The 23,589-nt window shown below is 54.3% G+C and overlaps 1 protein-coding gene across 2 annotated transcripts in view; it reads left to right on the top strand.

Moving 5' to 3' along the window:
- The window catches only part of TTC39C (tetratricopeptide repeat domain 39C), a 32,841-nt gene extending 15,282 nt beyond the window's left edge, over positions 1-17,559 (top strand). For both annotated transcript variants that reach the window (XM_070421272.1, XM_070421270.1), the window contains exons 5-14: positions 615-969; positions 3,240-3,408; positions 7,227-7,320; positions 9,051-9,158; positions 9,987-10,096; positions 11,466-11,589; positions 12,754-12,851; positions 14,425-14,529; positions 15,789-15,827; positions 16,807-17,559. In XM_070421272.1, coding sequence (XP_070277373.1) covers positions 615-969; positions 3,240-3,408; positions 7,227-7,320; positions 9,051-9,158; positions 9,987-10,096; positions 11,466-11,589; positions 12,754-12,851; positions 14,425-14,529; positions 15,789-15,827; positions 16,807-16,896 — 1,292 coding nt within the window. In that variant the 3' untranslated portion in view covers positions 16,897-17,559. The remainder of the gene's footprint in view (positions 1-614; positions 970-3,239; positions 3,409-7,226; positions 7,321-9,050; positions 9,159-9,986; positions 10,097-11,465; positions 11,590-12,753; positions 12,852-14,424; positions 14,530-15,788; positions 15,828-16,806) is intronic.
- Positions 17,560-23,589: the final 6,030 nt, after the last annotated feature.

Below are 23,589 nucleotides of genomic sequence, written 5' to 3'. Positions count from 1 at the left end.
ACGTGAGTCTGTGAATGTTGTTACTGCCTCACCCCCGGGCACGCGTCCTGACCCGGAATCGAACAGCAACCTCCCAGTCCATGGGTTCTTCGCCATCATCACCGGCGATGCTCCCCGTGGCCCCGAGCTCCTGGATGGTGGGGTTCGTCACCCCCCTCCCCATCGAGAGGGTCACTGTTAGTCGCTCCTCCTAATCCGTCCCTGAGTGTGGACTGTGGGCGCTGTGGCAGGGATAAGGGTGACGTGACCATTACGCTGCACTTACCCCAGGTCCTAGTTCTCAGAGGCTTTCTCCCAAGCTTGTCCCATGTCCCATGTCCCCAGTGGGGGGCGTGCAGGAGGCAGCCGGTCAGTGATTCTCTCTCATTCCATCTCTCTCTCCCTCTCCCTTCCTCTCTGAAATCAATAAAAACATATTTTAAAAAAAGAACTAAAGTATTTTTTAAGTGGTTTGCAGCCCTGAGTGGTAGAATGGCCTATAAAGCCTCCCCCCCAGCCAAAATAAAAAAATGCAAAGGATGCAGTGTTGCTCGGGTTTGAGGCGCTCCTGCACGCCTTCTGCTGTCCGTGCGGGAGCAGTGCCTGCACGCTCACTGTCCGCTCTCCCCTCCCAGCGTACATAAAGGGCGGCTGGATCCTCCGGAAAGCCTGGAAGATCTACAACAAGTGCTACCTGGACATCAACGCGCTGCAGGAGCTGCACCAGAGGAGGCCGCCGGGGGAGCCCTCGCCCGCCGACGCCGCCAACGACAACCACGCGGCGGCCGATGGGGTGTCCGAGGAGACCCTGAGCCGGCTGAGAGGTGCCGTGAGCTTTGGATACGGCCTGTTCCACCTTTGCATCTCCATGGTGCCCCCCAACCTGCTCAAAATCATCAACCTGCTGGGGTTCCCCGGAGACCGCCGCCAGGGGCTGTCTTCACTGATGTATGCGAGCGAAAGTAAGGACATGAAGGCCCCTTTAGCTACGTGAGTAGCTGTTGCACTGCTTTGTAGGTAACGTAGTGTTGAGAGTAAGGGGCCAGCAGTCGCCCGGGAGAGGAGCGGCAGGTAAACGCGGGTCTGGAGGACGTGATGCGAGTGCCTTTTTTTATTTTAATATATTTTTATTGAGTTCAGAGAGGAAGGGAGAAGGAGAGAGAGAGAGAAACATCCATGATGGGAGAATCATGGGTCGGCTGCCTCCTGCACGCCCCACACGGGGCGCCGACCCACAACGCGGGCCTGTGCCCTGACCGGGAGTCAGACGGTGACCCTGACCGGCTTCCTGGGTCAGTGCTCGACCGCTGGGCCCCGCGCAGCTGGGCGAAGCTCCTGTCTTGCGATGCCAGGCCGGCGGCCGTGGTTCCGCTTGGTAGACGGTCTGAGGGAGCCGGGCCCGGTGCTAAGGCTCACAGACGGGTCCTGCGTTCAGACGGTCCGATTCCCAGCCTTACATGAGGGTGTAAGCCGTTCTGGGGACCCTGACCACAGTCACTGAGACCCCAGTTCCGGGTCTTAGATTTAAAGGATGAAAGTCTGACAGGACCTTTCTGTGATTATGAATTTTTATTCTTCTGCCCTCATCTTGGGTAATTTTCGTGACGATTCTGGTTGGTCCCTTGGTCTCTTCGATGTGGCTTTGGCTCCTTGGTGTGAGCCCAGTAAACTGAGTCATTATGTGGTTCAGTCTCAGCGTAAGTGGCAGCTTAAACACAAGAGTGTACTGGTCAGAGCAGGGACCACCCATCCTCCATCAGTTAAAAATGGTGTGATTTTTTTTTCCAATTTGGTAAATACCTGCCATTTGCTATTTGAATGATGTTACCAGACACTAGAGCAGGGGTCCTCAAATACAAATGCAAATACAAATACTGTATTTGTTCACGTTTTTTTATTTCAAAATAAGATATGTGCAGCGTGCATAGGAATTTGTTCATAGTTTTTTTTTAAACTATAGTCCGGCCTCCAACGGTCTGAGGGACAGTGAACTGGCCCCCTGTTTAAAAAGTTTGAGGACCCCTGCACTGTATGTTCTTGGACGTCATACCACTTGTCAGAATTTTCCCCAATAATGTTGATATCACAGGGAGTGTTCGAGCGCTCTATTTCTACTCATGTCAGAATTGAGGAATTTGGATATTTATAATATGTGGTGGCTATTAAAGAGATCGTTAATTTTATTATTATTATTGATTGATTTCAGAGAGGAAGGGAGAGAGAAAGAGAGAGAAAGAGAGAGAGAAACATCAATGATGAGAGAGAATCATTGATCAGCTGCCTCCTGCACGCCCCACATTGGGGATCAAGCCCGCAACCAGGCATGTGCCCTTGACCGGAATCGAACCCGGGACCCTTCAGTCCGCAGGCTGATGCTCTATCCACCGAGCCAAACTGGCTAGGGTGAGATCGTTCAATTTTCATTTCAGAAATGTTTGTGCCTCCCCAAACTCATTCAATTACACAAACCGTGGTCCTTCGTTAATTTGACTTAACAGATTTGTAACATGTGATCATTTGTCTGTTTACATGTTGACACTGTTTTCTGAGAAAGGAAGCGTTAGAATTATTAATGTACATTAGCCTGATCTCTAAAGGAAGCCACATTTCTGCGTGTGCCAGGTCACACGTTTACAGAAAAGTATTGGTTGTGGGTTAAGCGTTCTGTTCATTAAGGCGGAGCCCAGTGCGTCCCTGGGGGGCCTTGTTGAAGACAGCACTTTTCCTGAAAGGGGTGGTTTGAAGGGACAGAATTTTTAGTAATTTACTTACTTGTTTTCTAAATGGAGCCTCTTCGAAGGCCGAGAAAGGGCCCTTCGTCTGCTCCCTCATTTATACGTTAACCCGTGGCTTTGCCCGTGGCTCCTGCACTTACATCCTGACTCTGAGGCCTGTATGTGAACACGGCAGAAAGCAATGTTTTCCTTTTGCAAAAAAGTAACGCTTTCCTGAGGGGGGACAGGACGTGCCGGCCTCCAGTTCCTGTCTCATTGGCGCCTCGATGAGCGAGGCGCAGTGTCACCCAGGAGTCTGGAAGCTACAAGCTTCCGCCTCGATTCGCGTCTCACCCGGGGGCGTGGGCTGATCTCTCGCTGAAGTCGCAGTTTTCCAAATGCCGACAACACTCAAACGGGCGGCTCTCTGAGGGCGCAGCGAGCCGGGGCGGGGGGGGGGGGGGGGGGGGGCGACGCGCACACGTGCGCCTGTGTGTTAGCAGCGGAGCCGGAGGAGGTCCGGGCCCAGCATCTCTCCCCCCGCAGGCTGGCGCTCCTGTGGTTCCACACCGTGGTCCGCCCCTTCTTCGCCCTGGACGGCAGCGACAGCCGGGCGGGCCTGGAGGAGGCCAAGGAGATCCTGCGCAGGAAGGAGGCTGCCTACCCCAACTCCTCCCTCTTCATGTTCTTCAAGGGGCGCATCCAGCGACTCGAGGTACCGTGCCTGCCCCGTGTGAGGTCTGAATAAAGCCTCCTGCGGACCCGCCTGTAATCCCCGCCTGGGACGAGCCGCACACGAGCCGCAGGAACAGTCCGTGCCTTCCCTCGTGTCGTGGCCGAGAAGACGCGTCCAGGAGCCCGGGCTGTCAGCCCGCTGCCTGCTCCCGAGCCGGAGCCGCGGGCGGGGCAGGGAGCGTGTAGGCTGTGAGCCGAGATTGGCGCCTGGGCGGCGGGCGGGAGCGTTAGAAAGGCTCTTAGATGAAGAACAGGAAACACACTTTATCTTCCGTGCAGTGCCTAATGGTCCACCTCTGACATGTCGTGGTGGCTAACGATGGATGTTTCCACACGGAACCGCCTGCCATGTCAGGGACGGCTTCAGCTCTGAAGTCATCGCAGCTTTTATTTTCCGTGTGCGCCACTCGGCTGCCTGCTGTGCCCGCGTGCCACCCGTGCGTCCACCCCACTCCCCTGCCTGCTGTGCCCGCGTGCTACCCGTGCGTCCACCCATCCAGTCCCCAGGGCAGTGGGTGGCGTAGATGTAAAATGTCAACCGCTTTCTATCGAAAGAAGAGAAGGGGCCCTGCTGGTTGTGCCGCCAAGGGCATGGACCTCGGTTTCGGGCTCAATCCCGGGCCCGGTAAGGGCGTGTGCAGGAGGCAGCTAACCCATGTGTCTCTCACGTCCATGTTTCTCTGTCTCCCGCTCCCACTCTCCCTAAAAACCAATGGAAAGTTATCCTCGGGCGAAGATTCGCCAAAGAATGAAGGGAAGGGTCCCGAGGCTTCGGGCTCCCAGCGCACCAGCCGCGAGCCAGGCTGTGACTCCAGGCGCTGAACACGCCCTGACCGGGGTGCGGGCAGGGGGCTGTCCCTCCGTTGCACCTCGTTTTCCGTCTCCTGCTTGAGGAGATGAGGGTTTGAACAAAAATGAACTGTTGGTAAGACAGTGCCTATGGAGGAAGGCGGCTGTGCGCGGGGTGAGCCCATGGCTCCCCAATGGAGCAGTGAATCAGCGAGAGGTTCTGACGACCTGGGTCCTCCCGTGACCCTGACGGTCCTCCCGTGACCCTCACATCACCTTCCCCAGGCCCCTCCTCCCGGCGTCCTGCTGCCTGGGAGGTTCTGTCGGGAGGTGGGGCGGCGCTCACACCTCCCCCGGCCTGTGGTCCTGTCTCGGACTCTCCGCCTCTCCTGCGGGGCCTTCCATGGCCCTCGGGACCTTGGAAAGTGGCTCTAGTGCTTTCTCTCGAGACTGAACGATGAAGTCGAGTTTTTCACTGGTGCTCCCGTCCCGGATGAGTGGAGGCGGTGTTGCTTTTGTTGTTGTGTTGTTCATCCTGCCCTAGGGGTGTTTTCCACTGATGCTGAGAGAGAGAGGAAGGGGGAGGAGAGAAGGAAGCCTGGATGTGAGAGAGACACATCGATTGGTTGCCTCCCCTGCACATCCCGACTGGGGCCGGAGAGGAGCCTGCAGCCGAGGGACCTGCCCTCGATGGGAATCGAACCCAGGACCCTTCGTCCCAGGCCCGTGCTCTATCCACTGAGCCACACCGGCCAGGGCTGTGTTGCTTTTTGGCAGTGAGCTCACAATTGTGGCAGGAGCAGTGAAGGGAACGTGGATCCCTCTGGCGATGAATTTATTGGAGAGACAAGAGCCAGGGGCCCTGAGGGCTCACGGCCGTGGTGCTGGGCCGAGAGCTGGGGGGCAGGGCCGGGCCCGGGCTCTGGCTCCTTGACCCTCCTCGGAGCTGCTGCTGGCAGCGTTTCCTGCGTCTGGTCTCAGAGCAGCAGCCCTGCGGCTGGTGCGGGTGGTTATTTATAGGAGCAGGACAGGGCGGTGCGGGGAGAGCCGCTCCCTGGCATCTGTTCATTCCTTTCATCGGAGGCCTCCCTCCCGTCCTGCGGGCTCTCTTCACTCCCTCAGGCACCAGGCCCTGGGTGCCTTCATCCTCAGACCCGCACAGTGAGGGGGCTTTATTCCGGCGGAGGGTGTTTCTGTCGTTACTCCCTTATCGGGCGGTTTGACGACTGCCCGCTGGAAGGAGGAGCTGATCGTAACATCGCCAGTACGTTAGGTGCACTTGTCGATTGCTAGACTCACCCCGTCTGTGCTGCTGTCGGAGGGGGATCCCTGAGCTCCCTGTGCCCAAGGGGCCGTGCCTGCCTGCCTGCCTGCCCTGCCCTGGCGTGGGGCTAAGTGCATAACCTGTTGTCCGAGTCCTTGCGGCCGCGCCTCTAAGTGGATGATTCTGCGGCTGCAGCACTAATGCTGAGTCACCCGTGAGTAAGCGGGCTGTCACGTGTCCTTCTGCGTGTTACAGGTGACAGGGAGGGTTCTCGTCACTGAGCGACTTCGCACAAATAAGCCAGCGATCCTTACGTTCTGTTTTACTTCAGATCATTCGATCTTCCCTCCACACACACGAGACTTGATGCAGTTGTGTTTGCAAATCGAATGTGGACGTGTGAGCATCGTTTTTGTGAATAGCTGGTGCGCAGTTAATGGTAGCGACCTGACATTTCCCCGGGGGGGGTCGCTGTTGGGATCCTGGGCTGTGGTTCCTTCCCTGCGACTTCACAGCATTGCACGTGCGGCAGGGGCTGCAAGTAAATAGCTCAGCGGATTCTCCTCGAGTTGTTTCCTTGGTCCGAGCTTCCGTGGTGTCATTAGTAAAATCAGAGAAAGTCCAGATCCCTGCCTGCATCTGCCGTAAAAATGGCATCTACAAAAGCTGTTAGCAAACGATACCTAATGCTTCAACGTTAGGGCCTCCTCTAAAGTGAAAGGTGGGGGTAAAGCGAGGATGCATCCGGCCGGCGTGGCTCCGTGGTTGAGCATCAACCTATGAACAAGGGCATGTGCCCTCGGCTGGAATCGAACCCGGGACCCTTCAGTCCGCAGGCTGATGCTCTGTCCACTGAGGCAAACCAGCCAGGGCTCCCCAAGATCAGTTTTGTTTTAAATTATTTGGGTGAAAAGTAAGGGGAGCTGTATTTCCACTGTTGCAACAACTGCTCATGCTGATTCCTCAGTGAGCGATCGGAATGGAACTAGAACTGATTTTGGAGCTGTGCCTGCTCCTGGGATGATGTCATTACGATCTGATAATGGTCTCAGCACTTTCTATTTCTGCTTGAGTGCCTCTCGCAGCAAAAGCGTGGTACTTCTCCCTTTTTATTTTATTTTATTTTATTTATTTATTTTTTACTTCTCCGGTTTTAAAGAAATATACCGTATTACTTTTCTAAAGCTGAGTAACAAATTACCACATCTCTGGTGGTGTAAAAGCAACAGGAGTTCATTTTCTCATGGTTCTGGGCCAGGAGCCCAGCCAGCTGCCCGGGTCTTTCCTCGCCTCTTGCAGGCACTGGTGGCCACCCGCATTCCCGGGCTTGTGCCCCACCACTCCAATCTGCCTCTGGAGTCACCGCCTCCTCTTCTGTGTGTGTCGACTCTCTCTGCCTCCCTTTTGTTTTCATTGCTTTTAAATATATTTTTATTGATGTCAGAGAGGAAGGGAGAGGGAAAGAGAGAAACATCCATGATGAGAGAGAATCACGGATCGGCTGCCTCCTGCACACCCCACACAGGATCAAGCTCGCAACCCGGGCACGTGCCCTGACCGGGAATCAGACTGTGACCTGGTTCATAGTCAACCACTGAGCCACACCAGCCGGGCTTCCCAGGAACCTTTGAGCCACTCTCTTCCATGCGCTCAGCGGTTTTTAACGCCTGTTAAGGAGACTGCTGGGAATGAAGCAGTTGTGGTGCGATGACGGGCAGCGGTGACTGGCTTTCCTCTCCCCGCAGTGTCAGATCAACAGTGCCTTGGCCTCCTTCCACACGGCCCTGGAGCTCGCCGTGGACCAGAGGGAGATCCAGCACGTCTGTCTGTACGAGATCGGTGAGTGCAAGGGCCGGGGCTTCGGTCGGGAAACGGCGTGTTCACGGCTCAGCCGCGCCGGCTCCTGTCCCAAGAGTGACCTCGCTTTCCTGGGCGCCTCCTTCGTAGGGCTGCTCCGCCTGTGTCCTCATCGAGTGCTGCCGCCTCTGGGTCGTCAGAGGACGCAGCTAGCGTAGCACAAGCAATGCCGCTTGTCTCCGTGATTTTCATGGTTTCTTTTTTAAAAAGTATGTTTTATTGCTTTTTAGAGAGAGGAAAAGGGAGAGAGAGAGAAATATCGATGAGAGAGACACCGTGGATCGCTGCCTCCTGCGTGCCCTGCTGGGGATGGAGCCTGCGACCTCCTGGTTCATAGGTGGATGCTCAGCTGCCGCCCCCCCCACTCTCCCCAGCTGGGCTCATTGTGTCTTTATACTTGATTCTTCATGAGATTTTGAATTTAGGATAATGTATTGTCTGTGTTAGTCATTGTTACTGAATGGACTGGAACCATTTGTAAATACCTTATTCACTTGCACATTAGAATTCGACAGTTCCCTGCTCCTGCCACCGAGTCCCTCTGTGGCCTCGTGGCATGGCTGTTCCTGTGCCGTCCCACCCTGGACAGGACTCTGTGCTCGGGGCCATCTTACCCTGTCGGCCACACGTGGAGTGTTTTATGGAAATCTCTGCCGCACATTCCCTCTTCACTGCGTCACCGGCTGTGACGTCTTAATCAAAATGGCACACTGAAAATATTTAAGAGAAAAAAATAATTTTATTTTTACTTATTTATCTTTTTAATCCTTCTGTTGATTTTTAGAGAGAGTGGGAGAGAGGGAAGGACAGAGAGAAACATCGATGTGAGAGAAACACATCGATTGGTTGTCTCCTGCACGCACCCTGCCAAATACATGCCCTTGACCGGAATCGAACCCGGGACCCTTTGGCCTACAGGCTGACACTCTATCCACTGAGCCAAACCGGCTAGGGCGAGAACAAAATAATTTTGAAAGCGTTTTCAGGTGGTGTGCACACAGCACTCACAGAGGAGATGACGGGGCGGAGGTGTGTCGCCAGGCCGGGCTGTGGGCGCACACGGAGCTGGCAGCTGACCTGACCCTGTTCTCTCCCAGCTGGTGCAGCCGATCGAGCTGCCCTGACCCTATTCTCTCCCAGGCTGGTGCAGCATGATCGAGCTGAGCTAGGCCTGCTCCCTCCCAGGCTGGTGCAGCCGATCGAGCTGCCCTGACCCTGTTCTCTCCCAGGCTGGTGCAGCTGACGGAGCTGCCCTGACCCTGCTCCCTCCCAGGCTGGTGCAGCCGATCGAGCTGCCCTGACCCTGCTCCCTCCCAGGCTGGTGCAGCCGATCGAGCTGCCCTGACCCTGCTCCCTCCCAGGCTGGTGCAGCCGATCGAGCTGCCCTGACCCTACTCTCTCCCAGCTGGTGCAGCCGATCGAGCTGCCCTGACCCTGCTCCCTCCCAGGCTGGTGCAGCCGATCGAGCTGCCCTGACCCTGTTCTCTCCCAGGCTGGTACAGCTGACGGAGCTGCCCTGACCCTGCTCCCTCCCAGGCTGGTGCAGCCGATCGAGCTGCCCTGACCCTGCTCCCTCCCAGGCTGGTGCAGCCGATCGAGCTGCCCTGACCCTGTTCTCTCCCAGGCTGGTACAGCTGACGGAGCTGCCCTGACCCTGCTCCCTCCCAGGCTGGTGCAGCTGACGGAGCTGCCCTGACCCTGTTCTCTCCCAGGCTGGTGCAGCATGATCGAGCTGAACTTCCAGGACGCGTTTGGCTCCTTCGAGAGGCTGAAGAACGAGTCCCGGTGGTCGCAGTGCTACTACGCCTACCTGACGGCCGGTGAGTGCGACTCTGCAGAACACACGCTATTTCAGCACTGCCTGTCCCTGTGGCAGCAACGTCTCTCATTTCCGACGCGCACAGTCACACCGTCTGCGGAGGGAGAATCCCGGCAGGAGGAGGCGGGGCTCTGTGCTTCCTCCGTTTCCCCAGCGCGTCCGTGTTTTGTGCTGTCGCATGGCCAGCAGCATAATGCTGGGCTCGCTGACCATTTCAGCAACACACACCTCTCCCCCCTGCCTCCCTCTGGGCTGGTCACGTCCGTGTCTCGGGATGCTTGTTGCCCTAAGCAGCCTCCACCTACCTCTACCCTCTGCTGTATTTTCTAAAATACGTTTATTTATTGGGGATTGAGAGAATTTTTAAGAATCCAGCACGTCTTTCTCATTGCGTTTCTGTCCTTCAAGTGGCTCAGGCTCTGAGCAGTCGCTCCCACCTTGTGTTTCCTGAGGACCCTGTTGTATGTACGGTCACTGTGCAGAGCACACGCTGTTCCCACACTGCAGGTTCCCCTGCAGACACACCTGCCATTTCAGAGAAGGACTGAGCTCTCCTGACTTCCTGCCGTGGCCTGAGGAGGGAGAGACAGAGAGAGAAAGAGAGAGAGAGAGAGAGACAGAGAGAGAGAGAGAGAGATGCTGCCCCCTGGTGGAACCACCGCGGGAAACGGCTGTTAAATCCCGGCCGGCAGGAGGCACAGTCTTTGTGTCACCGTCTCGAAATCCGTCTGCGCCCTTTGGTGATTGGCCGCATTTCCAAGTGCCACCAGCCCAGGTCACCCTGAGAGCGCTTCCCTCCGACACCTGAGAAATAAACGGCATTTCTCAGTTTGCCAGGGGGCCGCCGGCGACGTGGACGGCGCGCAGGCCATCTTCAAGGAGGTGCAGAAGCTCTTCAAGAGGAAGAACAACCAGATCGAGCAGTTCTCGGTGAAGAAGGTGTGTGGGGCCTGTGGGCGGGCGTTGCTGGGAATGGGTCCTAGGGCATCCGATTGACAACTGGCAACCTCCGTGCCGGCAAGCACGGCTCACCCCGGGGAGAGTTCGCGGCCTGGTCGGACTTCTGCTCCGAATGCGGTGTGTGGTGTGCGGCGGGTCACGGAACAGTCGTGGGGGTTTGAGGGCGTGGAGATCTCGCAGACCCTCGAGAGCCGACGCACACACCTGGGGGGAAGCATCTTCCGGAGGGTTAGGTCGCTCAGAAGACAAGTAGGTGGGCCCTCAGCCAGGACAGCGAACACATCACATTCTTTTAAAAATATTTTTTATTTGATTTCAGAGAGGAAGGGAAAGTGGAGAGAGATGGAAACATCAAAGGTGAGAGAGAACCATTGATCAGCTGCCTCCTGCACACCCTACACTGTGGATCGAGCCCACGACCCGGGCACGTGCCCTGACTGGGAATCGAACCCTGACCCCCTGGTTCATAGGTCGATGCTCAACCACAGAGCCACGCCGGCCGGGCCAGATCACATTTCGACCTGATTAAGAAAATTACACACATCCCGTGTGCGACAGACAGGCCCGGGGCTGCGGGCAGCGTCCCTAATGTGCCCTGTGCCTTAAAGAGTAAGAGTTGCTGAGTTGCTGTGGGTCACGTGACTCCTGGCCACGTCCTGAGTGTCCCATGGTTTTCATTTCACGAATGTTTATCGAATGAGCGCCCAGTGGGGAAACTTTTTGACTCGAGGGCCACAATGGGTTCTTAAACTGGACCGGAGGGCCGGAACAAAAGCATGGATGGAGTGTTTGTGTGAACTAATATAAATTCAAAGTAAACATCATTACATAAAAGGGTACGGTCTTTTTTTTTTTTTGAGTTTTATTCATTTCAAACGGGCCGGATCCGGCCCACGGGCCGTAGTTTGCCCACGGCTTAACTAGACTGTAGTGTGTGAGGCCCCGAGAACACTGAGCTAGGCAGGAAATGAGAAATTCCACCAACCGCCACTAGCCGCTCCCAGTCTCCCCTCCCCTGACCCCGCCCAGCCGCCGCCTCCAGGTCTAGAAGCCCCTCTCACCTGAACGGAAGGAAGCGCATCTGGTTTCATCCCCAAGTTCCCAGGGTCCCTCCTGAGCCACGATGGCAGAGTGAGGTGATGAATGAGAGGGAGGCGACGTCTGCCAGTAGGTTAGGGGCTGGAGAGCGAGCGTTTCCTACGGAAGGTGTTTGCCTCCTGGCGCTCGCTGTAGGAGGGGCTGGCCCAGGTCCACCCTGAACGGAGTCCTGTGATGTCTCCGAGCATGAACGTTCTGTTTGAATCTGTTGTAAAGAAACGCGTGGCCTGACCGTGCGGACTCCTTGCAGGCGGAGCGGTTCCGGAAGCAGGCGCCCACCCGCGCCCTGTGCGTGCTGGCCTCCGTGGAAGTGCTGTACCTCTGGAAGGCCCTCCCCAACTGCTCCTTCCCCAGCCTGCAGAGGATGAGTCAAGGTAAAGCCCAGGAACAAACCAAACCCAGCCCGGCCGGCGGGGCTCAGGGGCCGAGGGTCAGCCTACGAACCAGGAGGTCACGGTTGGATTCTCGGTTCGGGCACGTGCCGGGGTTGCAGGCTCGATCCCCAGTGTACGGTGTGCAGGAGGTGGCCGATCCGTGATTCTCTCTCGTCGTTGATGTTTCTCTCTCTCTCTCTCTCCTTCTCCCTTCCTCTCTCTCTAAAAAATCCATAAAAACATTTAAAACCCCGTGCCGGTTTGGCTCAGTGGATAGAGCGTCAGCCGTGGACTGAAGGGGCCCAGGTTTGATTCAGTTACAGGCTCGAACCCTGGCCCTGGTCCGGGCGCATGCAGGAGGCAGCCAGTCGATGTGTCTTTCTCACATCGGTGTTTCTCTCTCTGTCTCTCCCTCCCTCCCTCCCACTCTCTAAAAATCAGTGGAAATGTATCCTCGGGTGAGAATCTGCAACCACAAAAGGTTGCTTTCTTAAGGGCAGAGGGTTTCTGTGTTGTTCCTGCTGTATCTCAAGTACCTGGGACTTCCCAGCACATAAGCGCTCAGGAAAGACCGAACGCAGATGTGAGTGTGAACGGCACCCCTTTCCCCAAACGGCTGCTGCCTTAGGGTTTGTCCGTATTTTTTTATTTTTAAAGGGATTTCCCCTATTTTTTAAAAAATATGTTTTTATTGATTTCAGAGAGGAAGGGAAAGGGAGACAGAAACATCAATGATGAGAGAGAATCATGGATCGGCTGCCTCCTGCACGCCCCCCACCAGGGATGGAGCCCACAACCCGGGCCTGTGCCCTGACGGGAATCGAACCTGACCTCCTGGTTCTCAGGGGCAGAATATGAACCGAGTGCGTGTAGACCAGTGGTCGGCAAACTCATTAGTCAACAGAGCCAAATACCAACGGTACGACGATTGAAATTTCTTTTGAGAGCCAAATTTTTTAAACTTAAACTATATAGGCAGGTACACTGTTATTAACTTAATTAGGGTGCTCCTAAGGCTTAGGAAGAGCCACACTCAAGGGCCAAAGAGCCGCATGTGGCTCGCGAGCCGCAGTTTGCCGACCAGTGGTGTAGACAGTGGAAGACTCGCTGTGGGTGATGCACGGGGAACTAAGGGCCGTGCCCCTCCGCCCTCTGCTTCTCCAGCCTGCCATGAGGTAGACGACGCTGCGGCCGTGGGGCTGAAGCACCTGCTGCTGGGGGCCATCCACAAGTGCCTGGGGAACACGGAGGACGCCGCCCAGGTAGGCTGCCGCGGAGGGGCGGGGCCGGAGCCTGTTACATGCGGGGGGGGGGGGGGGGGATAAGAAGAGGCACCTGCACACCCAGCCTCCCCGCACGCGGGCTTCACCCCTACGCTGCCCGGGTGCTGGTTGGTGCCAGGTTTAGTGCAGCCCCGGGTTCCTGCAACGCTCTTCACATGCAGCCTCCTTCACACCCGGCCTCCTTCACACACGGCCTCCTTCATACCAACACTCTTCACACGCGGCCTCCTTCACACGTGGCCTCCTTCACACACGGCCTCCTTCACACCCGGCCTCCTTCACACCCGGCCTCCTTCACACCCGTCCTCCTTCACACGTGGCCTCCTTCACACACGGCCTCCTTCACACCCGGCCTCCTTCACACCCGGCCTCCTTCACACCCGGCCTCCTTCACACCCGGCCTCCTTCACACACGGCCTCCTTCACACCCGGCCTCCTTCACACCCGTCCTTCTTCACACCCGGCCTCCTTCACACGCGGCCTCCTTCACACCCGTCCTTCTTCACACCCGGCCTCCTTCACACCCGGCCTCCTTCACACCCGGCCTCCTTCACACGCGGCCTCCTTCACACCCGGCCTCCTTCACACGCGGCCTCCTTCACACCCGTCCTTCTTCACACCCGGCCTCCTTCACACGCGGCCTCCTTCACACCCGTCCTTCTTCACACCCGGCCTCCTTCACACGCGGCCTCCTTCACACCCGTCCTTCTTCACACCCGGCCTCCTTCACACCCGTCCTCCTTCACACCCGTCCTTCTTCACACCCGGCCTCCTTCACACCAACACTCTTCACACGCGGCCTCCGTCACACGCGGCCTCCTTCACACACAGCCTCCTTCCTACCAACGCTCTGTACACACGGCTTCCTTCACACCCAGCCTCCTTCACACGTGGCCTCCGTCACACGCGGCCTCCTTCACACCCGTCCTTCTTCACACCCGGCCTCCTTCACACCCGGCCTCCTTCACACCCGTCCTCCTTCACATGTGGCCTCCTTCACACGTGGCCTCCTTCACACGCGGCCTCCTTCCTACCAACGACGACAGTCTCAGTTGGAGGAGGGCGAGTGTGAACACAGTGTTGAAGGAGCAGAGTGAAGTCTCACAGTTAAATGCAAATGTGTGTTTAGCAGCCTGGCTGGTGCTGCCAAGTGGTTAGAGCGTTGGCCCGTGTACTGAAGGGTCTCGGTTTGATTCCCGGTCAAGGGCACATGCCTGGCTTGCAGGTTCCCCATCCCTGGCCGTGATTGAGGTGCGTGTGGGAGGCAACCAATCCATGTGTCTCTCCCACATCGATGTTTCTCTTTCTGTCTCTCTCTCCTCCCTCCTCCCTCTCTCCCTCCATCTCTCTCTAAAAAAGCAGTGGGGATCATGTTCTCGGGTGCGGATTAACAAAAAACAAAAAGCATCAGGTCAGCGCGTGTTCACTTTTCCCGCCTCTGTAGCCGCAGGTCCCCGGCGCATGGCCGCCCTGAAGCTGGGTGGGCCGTGAGTGGGACACGGAGCCTCGTTGAGGCAGTCGATTCGTCCAGTGACGTGTGTCTTTCTTTCAGTTCTTCCAGCGCGCTGCGAAGGATGAGCTGTGTCGTCAGAATAACCTGTACGTCCAGCCGTACGCCTGCTATGAGCTGGGCTGTCTCCTGTTAGACAAGCCAGAGGTAAGACCTCACGTGTTTTTTGGAAGCTCATCACCGGGAACGTGCAAGCACGCAGGCAAAAGCAGCCTTCGTTTAAGGCAGCGGTTCTCAACCTGTGGGTCGCGACCCCTTTGGGGGTTGAACAACCCTTTCACAGGGGTCGCCTAAGACCATCGGAAAACACAGATATAATTACATATTGTTCTTGTGATTAATCGCTATGCTTTAACTATGTTCCATTTGTAACAATGAAATTGGGGGTCACCACAACATGAGGAACTGTATTAAAGGGTCGCGGCATGAGGAAGGTTGAGAACCACTGGTTTAAGGGAAATGGATGAAACGGGAGGTGGAGGGGCTGTTTGTTTTTATTTCCCATAAGGAGAGTCCAAGAAGCTACGAATTCTATCTGTTTAGGAGATAATGTCTTCTCTGGAATGAGATTTTTGGGCAAAAACGTACTTGAGGGGGAATCGAGGCCATTTTCAGGGAGGAAGGTGGGTCCTGCTGTGGCTTGTGCTTGAGGATCCGCTGCCATGTACCTTCCTGTGCCCCCGGCTCGGCCCCTCAACCAGCCCCTTCCTCCTCGTCTATAAATCAGGATGAAAAAGTACCCGTCTTGCCAATGTAATAAAGATCGTGGTGAGAATAAATGGGATGACGCATATGATTACTTTAAAAACGTTAGAATACCTTATATGTTAACTTGATAATTCCTATGAAGATGTGTATATATAAGCATAATGGGGCAGGTTTCTTTAAAAAATAGGATTCCAGTGGTGCTGGGTTTGCTTGCTGCCTTCTTTTGGGAGCTCAATGACATGATACTGGTTTTGTAAAATTCTAATTTTTAGCAAGTTCCACTCAGTTTCCAAATATGTGGGCTTCCTACAGGTTGAGTTACGAACCCACGGAAACCTGATCGTCGCATAACCCTGACCCTTAAACACATAACGAGGCATAACTTACCGACGTCAATAAGCCTGTTAATTGTCACCAATCTTAGGTTCTCATAGGAAGACCTTCACCTGCACTATTCTAACTCTTCTAAGCTGTTTTTGTTTATGGGGTGACAGTGACGGTTGTGAAAAATTGTTCATGGAGTAACGTCTTGATGTAAATCTATTGACATCATTGGGTTAAGGGAAAGTTGAGTCTTCATTGCATGAGCAGTCGACTCACCTCTGTGCCTGAATTGTCTGAACTAGCATATCCTCCTGTTACAACCTTTTCCGCGTGAGCAGGCGGAGGTGTTAAGAGATGTGTGTTTGTCTTCACAGACGGTAGCAAGAGGCAGAGCCCTCCTCCTCCAGGCAAAGGTAAGCATCCCGAGTCTTCCCGCCCGGGCCCTGTCCTGCACACGGAGTCTGAACTCGAGAGATTTGGGGAAATGGTGGTCTGGTTGCTATTTCTGGAAAGGAAAAGGGGCGATGGTTGAGTCAGCAAGCACTTGAGTTCTAAGTGACATTCCCAGTATCAGACCCTCCATGAGCGTGCTCATCCTGCCTTATACGCCCTCTTCTTATTTGAGTGGAAAGTAACTTGACATTTCATAACCACGTTCCCGGTTAAAGAATTTCTCACGGCTGCTTACGTGGAGCGCCACGTAAGACCACGGTGTCAGGAGTCACACGAGGAAAACATCACAGAGACGCATTATTGACGTTCAGTTAGCATTCTTTTTTTCTTTTAAATATTTTTATTGATTTCAGAGGAAGGGAGAGGGAGAGAGAGATAGAAATATCAATGATGAGAGAGAATCATTGATCAGCTGCCTCCTGCACACCCCCACTGGGGATTGAGCCCACAACCCAGGCATGTGCCCTTGACGGGAATCGAATCTGGGACCCTTCAGTCCACAGGACGATGCTCTGTCCACTGAGCCACACCAGCTAGGGCTGCAGTTAGCATTCTTTAAAAAGGTCACGCCCTGGCCGGTTTGGCTCCATGGATAGAGCGTTGGCCTGCGGACTGAAGGGTACCGGGGTCAATTCCAGGTCAGGGCACCTGCCCAAGTTGCAGGCTTGATCCCCCAATAGGGGGTGTGCAGGAAGCAGCCGATCCATGACTCTCTCGTCATGGATCTTTCTCTCCCTCTCCCTTCCTCTCTGAAATCAATAAAAGATATTTTTAAAAAAAAATCCCAAAGCCCAGCGATTGGGAAATAAAACCAAGTGGGTGCAGAGCGTTTGGCGGGAGTGGGCGGGGTGTCCCTGGGGACGGACGGAAGGACAGAACTCAGGTTCACCCCGCGGTGGCTCCGCCGCGCGGCCCTCAGTGCCTTGCTTGTTCTTCCAGGAGGATTTCTCTGGCTACGACTTTGAGAACAGACTGCACGTGCGCATCCACGCGGCGCTGGCCTCCCTGCGGGAGCTGGTCCCGCAGTGATGGACGGGGCTCCCGCCATCCCCCCTCCGGGTTCTGCCCCTGGGGCCAGAGGCAGAGGCTGGAAGCAGAGGATGCGGCTCCTCGAGGACCGGCCTTCCCCCCACCGCCGCCTGCGCAGGGACAGACGCTTCCCCGGTTAGGCCGCCGTAGTGGAGATCTAGCTCCAAAAAACAGCAATGAGATCGTAGTCCTTGTAACCAACGCCTGGGCAGGGGTTAAGTGGCCTTGTTCAGACACTTTAGTTTTGTGATTTATTATTTTTAAAATAAAAACCAAGCTCCACACTCAGCCTGCGATCTTGTGGACACGCCGACCGTAAGCACACGTCTGCCGGGCCACACCGAGAGGTGCCCGTGCGGCCGGTGACGGCGTCGCTGTGGCAGTTGCAGTTACATTGTGTTTTGGGGAAAAGGAAGTGCTTCCGGTGTTTTTCTTTGCCCTCGCGCCACCCCTGTGTAGAGCGTGGCACAGATATTCCTGTCCCCGCAGCCCAGACCACGAAACTCAGGCACAAAAGGCGAATTGATTTACCCCAATTAGTTCTTCCTGTTACCAGTGGACCCGTCTCCGGAGCAGGAAGCGAATATTCCTTTATTGTAAAAAATATATGTTAAGAACCCAGGGTTCCTTGTTTTCCTTATTAAAAAAAACAATTGCTCTTCAGCTGAAGTTGTCTCGTCAAAGTATTTATCTCCAGGCTGTCCGCAGCGTGTTTCCGAGGGATGGAGCCATTGGAAGGCTTCGCTGGGCTACCTCCTGGCCGGGGTGTCCTGTCTTCCCCCTACACTCAGGTCATTGGAAGTAACAGGAGTTCAGACTTATTTTCAGTCCGTTGTCGCTCATTGTAATTGCCATTCAATTGCACCTTTGTCCAGTGCTGCACACCCGTGGTTTTGAAGAATCAAAATACCTCAGTCCCACCCTAGCTGGTTTGGCCTGCAGACGGAAGGGTCCCGGGTTCAATTCCTAGTCCGGGCACATGTCCTGTCTGGGTTGTGGGCTCCAGCCCCAGTAGGGGGCGTGCAGGAGGCAGCCGATCAAGGATTCTCTCTCACTATTGATGCTTCTGTATCTCTCTCCCTTCTTCCCTGAAATCAATAAAAATCTATTTTGAAAAAAATACCTCAGTCCCTTAAGGGTTTCTACCATGATTGTGTGGCTCAGTTGGCTCAATCGTAAGGGTCGATTTTTTAAAAGTTTATATTGAGCTGAAGTGTGTCATCTTGGAGTGTCGTTTATTTACACATCTGCCGGGGCCCTTGTTCCAGCATCTAGAAGGGTTCAGCAATCTGGAGAAGGGCTGTGTGTAACTTAATAAAGAGGCCAGAGACGAAGCATAATTTTGAAAGGCATTTGGGGGTCAGAGGAGCCTACGATTTCCTCGTCTCAGGATCCTGTGCTTTTTATTAACACAATTTGTCCTAGGGTGGAGATATACACTTCAAAGGGTAAGGTTTCCGTATACTCGGGCATTGTCGGAATGGGGAAATTTGCCTGTGGCTGTTCAGGTGTTTGGCCAGTAGGAGGCAGTAATATGTAGATTAGGATGCCCTTTCAGCCATTCCCAGATGATTCGGTCCTTGCTGACATGCTGGAACTGGCTCCCAGCACATGTCCTTTTAGCCAAAGCGTGATCTTACGCAATGTTCACACTTGATGCTGCTTCTCCACATTCAACATGGGAGGGGCTGCTTAGACTGCAGGCAGGTTCAATCTACTTCATCGGGCCGGTGTGGGGGGCGGGGGGGATGATAATTTCTTGGAAAGAAGTGAGTGTTCTTCACCGACCTTCGCTGTTACCCTCCCGTTTCCTCGCTTCCAACGTGTTCCTTCACATCGACTTTCTGGTGTGAGCCCTGCATGATCGCGTACAGCCCGGGAGAAGAGGCCCTGCCCTCCCTCCAGAGGGGGTCGACGCTGAAGCCTCGTAGATGCTTTCTGCAGAGAGGACTTTGTGCCTAAACATCCCGGGCCCCTGGTTCCAGCGAATCTGAAGGGAAGAACTTCCTGAATCTTTACAACGTGGCTCTTGCCATTTCGTTCGCTTCTTGGCTGTTGGACGTGCGGCAAACTCCTGACCGTGCAGCGGTTCGGGACCACGAGTGCTTGCCTCAGCGTCGCCGCTGGCATCTTCCGTTAATAGTGTAGGAGCTGTTATTCCGCAAAGAGTAAAGACCAGTGCTTCGCAAATTTTTAAAAAATTGTTCCTGCATTAACTGCTTTAAAATACGTTCCTCCAGAGAGATTTCAAGATTTCAGCTACGTTTGTGTTCAGTTCACCTAACGCAGTGGTTGGCAAACTCATGAGTCAACAGAGCCAAATATCAACAGTACAACGATTGAAATTTCTTTTGAGAACCAAATTTTTTAAACTTAGACTATATAGGTAGGTCCATTGTTATTAACTTAATTAGGGGACTCCTAAGCTGGCCTTTGCTAAAAACGTCCTCAATCTGATTGAGGTACGTTCGCTGAGGTCGACCCCTTCCAACTCTCCCATCCACACTCGTCTTGTATACTTGTTTCGTCTGTCTCCTTTTGTTCATCCTCTCTGTATGTCCAAACCATCTCAACATACCTTTCTCCATCCTCGACACTACATCTTCTTTCACTCCACACCGTTCCCTAAAATTGACTTAATAAACTTTACTTAAAGTTTTAAGTCAACTTTGCACTGTACGTGCGCGCCCGCACGTGGTATTTTGTGGAAGAGCCACACCCAAGGGGCCAAAGAGCCGCATGCGGCTCGCGAGCCTCGGTTTGCGGACCACTGACCTAATGGAATAGACAACGTTACGCCGTCCAATAGGTTTTCCTTTAGCCGAGAGAGAGCAGGTCTGAGTATAGACTGTCTGTCCTAGTTTGGGGCAGGGTAACCCTGTGATGCTGGCCTCCTGACCTGGTGGTGGAGCACGGATGGGGTAACAGTGACTCTAAAAGCCGCAGCCAGAGCTGCACCTCAGATCACTGACGGCCGAGGGCATTTAAAAAAAGGTCTCTATTGTTGAAAGTATTACATGGGTCCTCCTTCCCCCCCGTTATCTCCCCACCACCGCCCTCACCACCCCATTGTCCGTGTCCATGGGTTGTGCATATATGCAGACAAGTTCATTGGCTGATCTCTTCCCCCACCTTCTCCTGCCTTCCCTCTGAGTTTCAGCAGTCTGTTCATGCTTCTATGTCTCTGGGTCTACTTTTGATCATCAAAATATTTATCTCCAGTTTATTTGGTTCATTAGATTCCACATATGAGTGAGATCATGGAATACTTGCCTTTCTCTGACTGGCTTATTTCGCTCAGCATAATGCTCTCCAGGTCCCTCCTTGCTGTTGCAAATGGTAAGAGTTCTTTGTTTTTTGTTGTTGGGTAGCATTCCATGGTGTAAATGGACCATCGTTGGTTTTTGTTTGTTTGTTTTTTACCTTGTCACACCACCGATTGAAGCAAAGCAACACTACACGCTGCCCCTTCACCCAAAAGCGGTGTTTTTCCTTTGCCCTTTCTTGATGGCTCAGTGAGTAGTTGTTTTTTTTATCCACTCCTCTGCTGATGGGCACTTGGGCATTTTTTGAGCTGAGCAATCCCAACGTTACTGGCCTGCGTACCGTGATCGGCGCAGCCTGGGACTCCGGGACCTGCCTGGGGACTCGGTTTAGGGTAAAATGCTCTCGCCCGCCCTGATGAAGAAAGCAGCTGGGCCAGGGGACCGTCTGCATCTGTGGGTGCGGTTTGCGTTGGCATCCCTCCTCCCCTTTCCTACTCTGGAGGTTCTCAAATGGGCCTCGTTTCTGATGTCAAATATACTTTTGTGTTAGATGCTGCCTCTGACGGGAGACGCCCGTACTGTCTATTTCATGGACTCCCGCCACATGTGCGGCCTGGAGGCCTAGTCTGGTCATACGAATGCCACATGCACTTTCGTGGTGAATGCACTTGAGGTTTTCCTTTTATGGGGCGAGGGGTCTTTGTTATTTTACACGTGATAGTGAAGTAGTTGAGTAAAGGATTGGTACTTTCTGGTGTCAGATGATTAGAATATTTGTGGGGATATATAGTGTGTAATCAGTCACTGACAGAATGTGCACTTACATTTCTGTCGACTGCGATGGAAGGACAGCGCGTGCCTTGTTGTTGAAACGCACGCACACAGGGGTGTGTTCCTCTGCTGTGTGAACGTCCCGGCTGACTGCTTTCCGCAGCAGGTTGTGGTGGCAGGTCACCAGCGTGGCTGTGTGGCTGCGGAGATAAGCTACCCAGTCGCACAGTCACGGTGCACTAGCTGGTGTTTCTTATATGTATTTTTTGGATCCTGTTGGTGCTCTATTTTGTAGAAAACAATGCCAAGCCCAGATCATCCCCAGAAGATAATAGTAGGGGGAGGAGACTTGGAAGGTCGGGAAAATAGAGGGCCAGGGAAACAAGAGGATGGTCCACAAGAGAGGTCTCTTCCAGCGGAAGGTGCGCAGGAGTCACCCAGTGCACCCTGGGCCTCGCCTCCCTGTGAAAACCAGCCGCGGGGGTGAACTCCGGCCCCTTGTTGGCTGGGGCTTGAAAGAGAAGCAAGACACGTGTGACCCAGGTGAGCTCTGGGTTATTCTTCCTTTTTCCTCCCACAGGCCAGGGTTCTCAAATTTCCGCTTTACAGGATGGTCCTCTCTGGGCCTCGCATGCAGGAGGTTTGGGTAGGGCTCAGGAAGGCGTGATCCAGGTGGTCTAACTGAGAGAAACGTTGCCCTATGTTATCTCTGGGTTAGTATCCAGTAAATCGGAGAGAAGATTCAAGCACACGCAGGTTCATGCCTGGAGCCCAGTCATGCTCGGTCGTGGAGTGTGTATCGTGGGGCCGCTGAGGAAGTGCGTCTAGCCCAGCCGTGGGCAAACTTTTTGACTCGAGGGCCACAATGGGTTCTTAAACTGGACCGGAGGGCCGGAACAAAAGCATGGATGGAGTGTTTGTGTGAACTCATATAAATTCAAAGTAAACATCATTACATAAAAGGGTACGGTCTTTTTTTTTTTTTTTTTTAGTTTTATTCATTTCAAACGGGCCGGATCCGGCCCACGGGCCGTAGTTTGCCCACGGGTGGTCTAGCGCCTCGGCGTGGTAAACTGGGAGATTCCTGGGCGAGTTTTAGAGGACACCGATGGCCAGGAGGACACACGAGGCCTGGTACCTGACAGGTAAAGTCACAGGTGACAACGCATGTGCTCAGGGCTGATTTCGAGAGTCAAATGGGCAGCAGCTGGTCAGATGAGATAGGGGTTACTCGAAGTCACAAGAAGAACCTTGGGCTCCTACAGAGTAAGGGTTTGGGGGGAGGCAGGCAGGGAGCCATGCATAATAGTGGGTTCACACTTGAGATCTCTGGCGTCTGAAAAGGAGATGGACACAAGGACAAGATGATTATAAAACCACCTCAAATCATTAGCAACATCAACTAGGGTGCCCTGATGCTGATGGGGAAAATAAGACATTTTTAGGGGGAGGGTGGGGGGGGCCTAGCAATCTGAATTTGTGCCAGTAACCTAATGTACCTTCTTGATAACCTATAATTAAGTCATGCTCTTTTCCCAGAAACTGGTCTAGCAAGACCTGTTACCTAAATGCTCACATCTTAGAGGTGACACAGCCCCGGGGTGGGCTTATCAGCCCTGGTGCCAGGCCAGGCTCTTAGGTGTGGTCTCAAGACCCCCAACACCTGGGGCTTTTTGCAAAGCCCGTGAAAGGTCCGGAAGTATAACCCATATTTGGGGGACAAAGACACCAAAAGGGGATGAAAGAGAGGTTCCCACCATATTGGTTTGCTCAGAATTTGAGAGGCAACCTCTGAGTTGCATAGTAAAGCCGTGTAACTCCATTTCTCTAAGCGTTGCTTGTCTTTTCTCCCGTGTTCTATAACAATGCTATTTAACGTTTGGTTTCTAGTGGTTCTTGTTGCTTAAAAAAAAAAATTTTTTTAATTGATTTCAGAGAGGAAGAGAGAGAGAGAAACATCGATGCTGAGAGAACCGTTGATCATCTGCCTCCTGCACAACCCGGGCATTGAGCCCGTGTACCCTGACCAGGAATTGAACCATGACCTCCTGGTTCATAGGTCGACCCTCAACCACTGAGCCACGCTGTCCTGGCTCTTGTTGCTTTTTTAAACATTTGAGGATGGATTAGGGACGCCGCTGAGCATCTGCGACACATGATCGAGGTGTTATTGAATGCCCCGCACACATGTGAGCCTGAAAGGGTGAGAGGGCATTTAAATGGGTCAATGCTGCCTTAGTTGGTAAAACTGAGCTGCTGCGACCAGTGACCTGCAGCCTGCTGCTGCGGGGCGTGGCTTAGGTATTGCCAGGATCCGCCTGACAGAGACACAGGAGGCCTCGGGATGGATGCCGACCTCTCCGCGGGCCAGTGTCTCCAGAGGAAAAGTGCTGTGCGCCTCCTGGGCCTCTCTCTCCGCGGGGTTAGCTGCCTGCACGGGGCCGCGGGCAGTCGCGCACGTGGAGAGCGACACGGGGAAGGGGAGTGTCAGGGGCGAGGCGGTGGCGGGAGCCAGGAGCGCCCTGAGCGCCCCCTCTCCTTCCAAACCGGCGCGCATGGGAGGTCCAGACCCAATGCTCAGGGACCATGGCGGGGCCCTGCACCCGCCCTCTCGGCCCGCCCCGCCCCACGGCTCGCCCCGCCCCCTCGGCCCGCC

Source organism: Myotis yumanensis, unplaced genomic scaffold (assembly GCF_028538775.1).
Source record: "Myotis yumanensis isolate MYYU_CA2020_CCGP unplaced genomic scaffold, mMyoYum1.0.hap1 SCAF_7, whole genome shotgun sequence".
In the NCBI taxonomy this organism is placed as follows: Eukaryota; Metazoa; Chordata; class Mammalia; order Chiroptera; family Vespertilionidae; genus Myotis; species Myotis yumanensis.
This window is presented reverse-complemented; position numbering and strand designations above follow the sequence as displayed.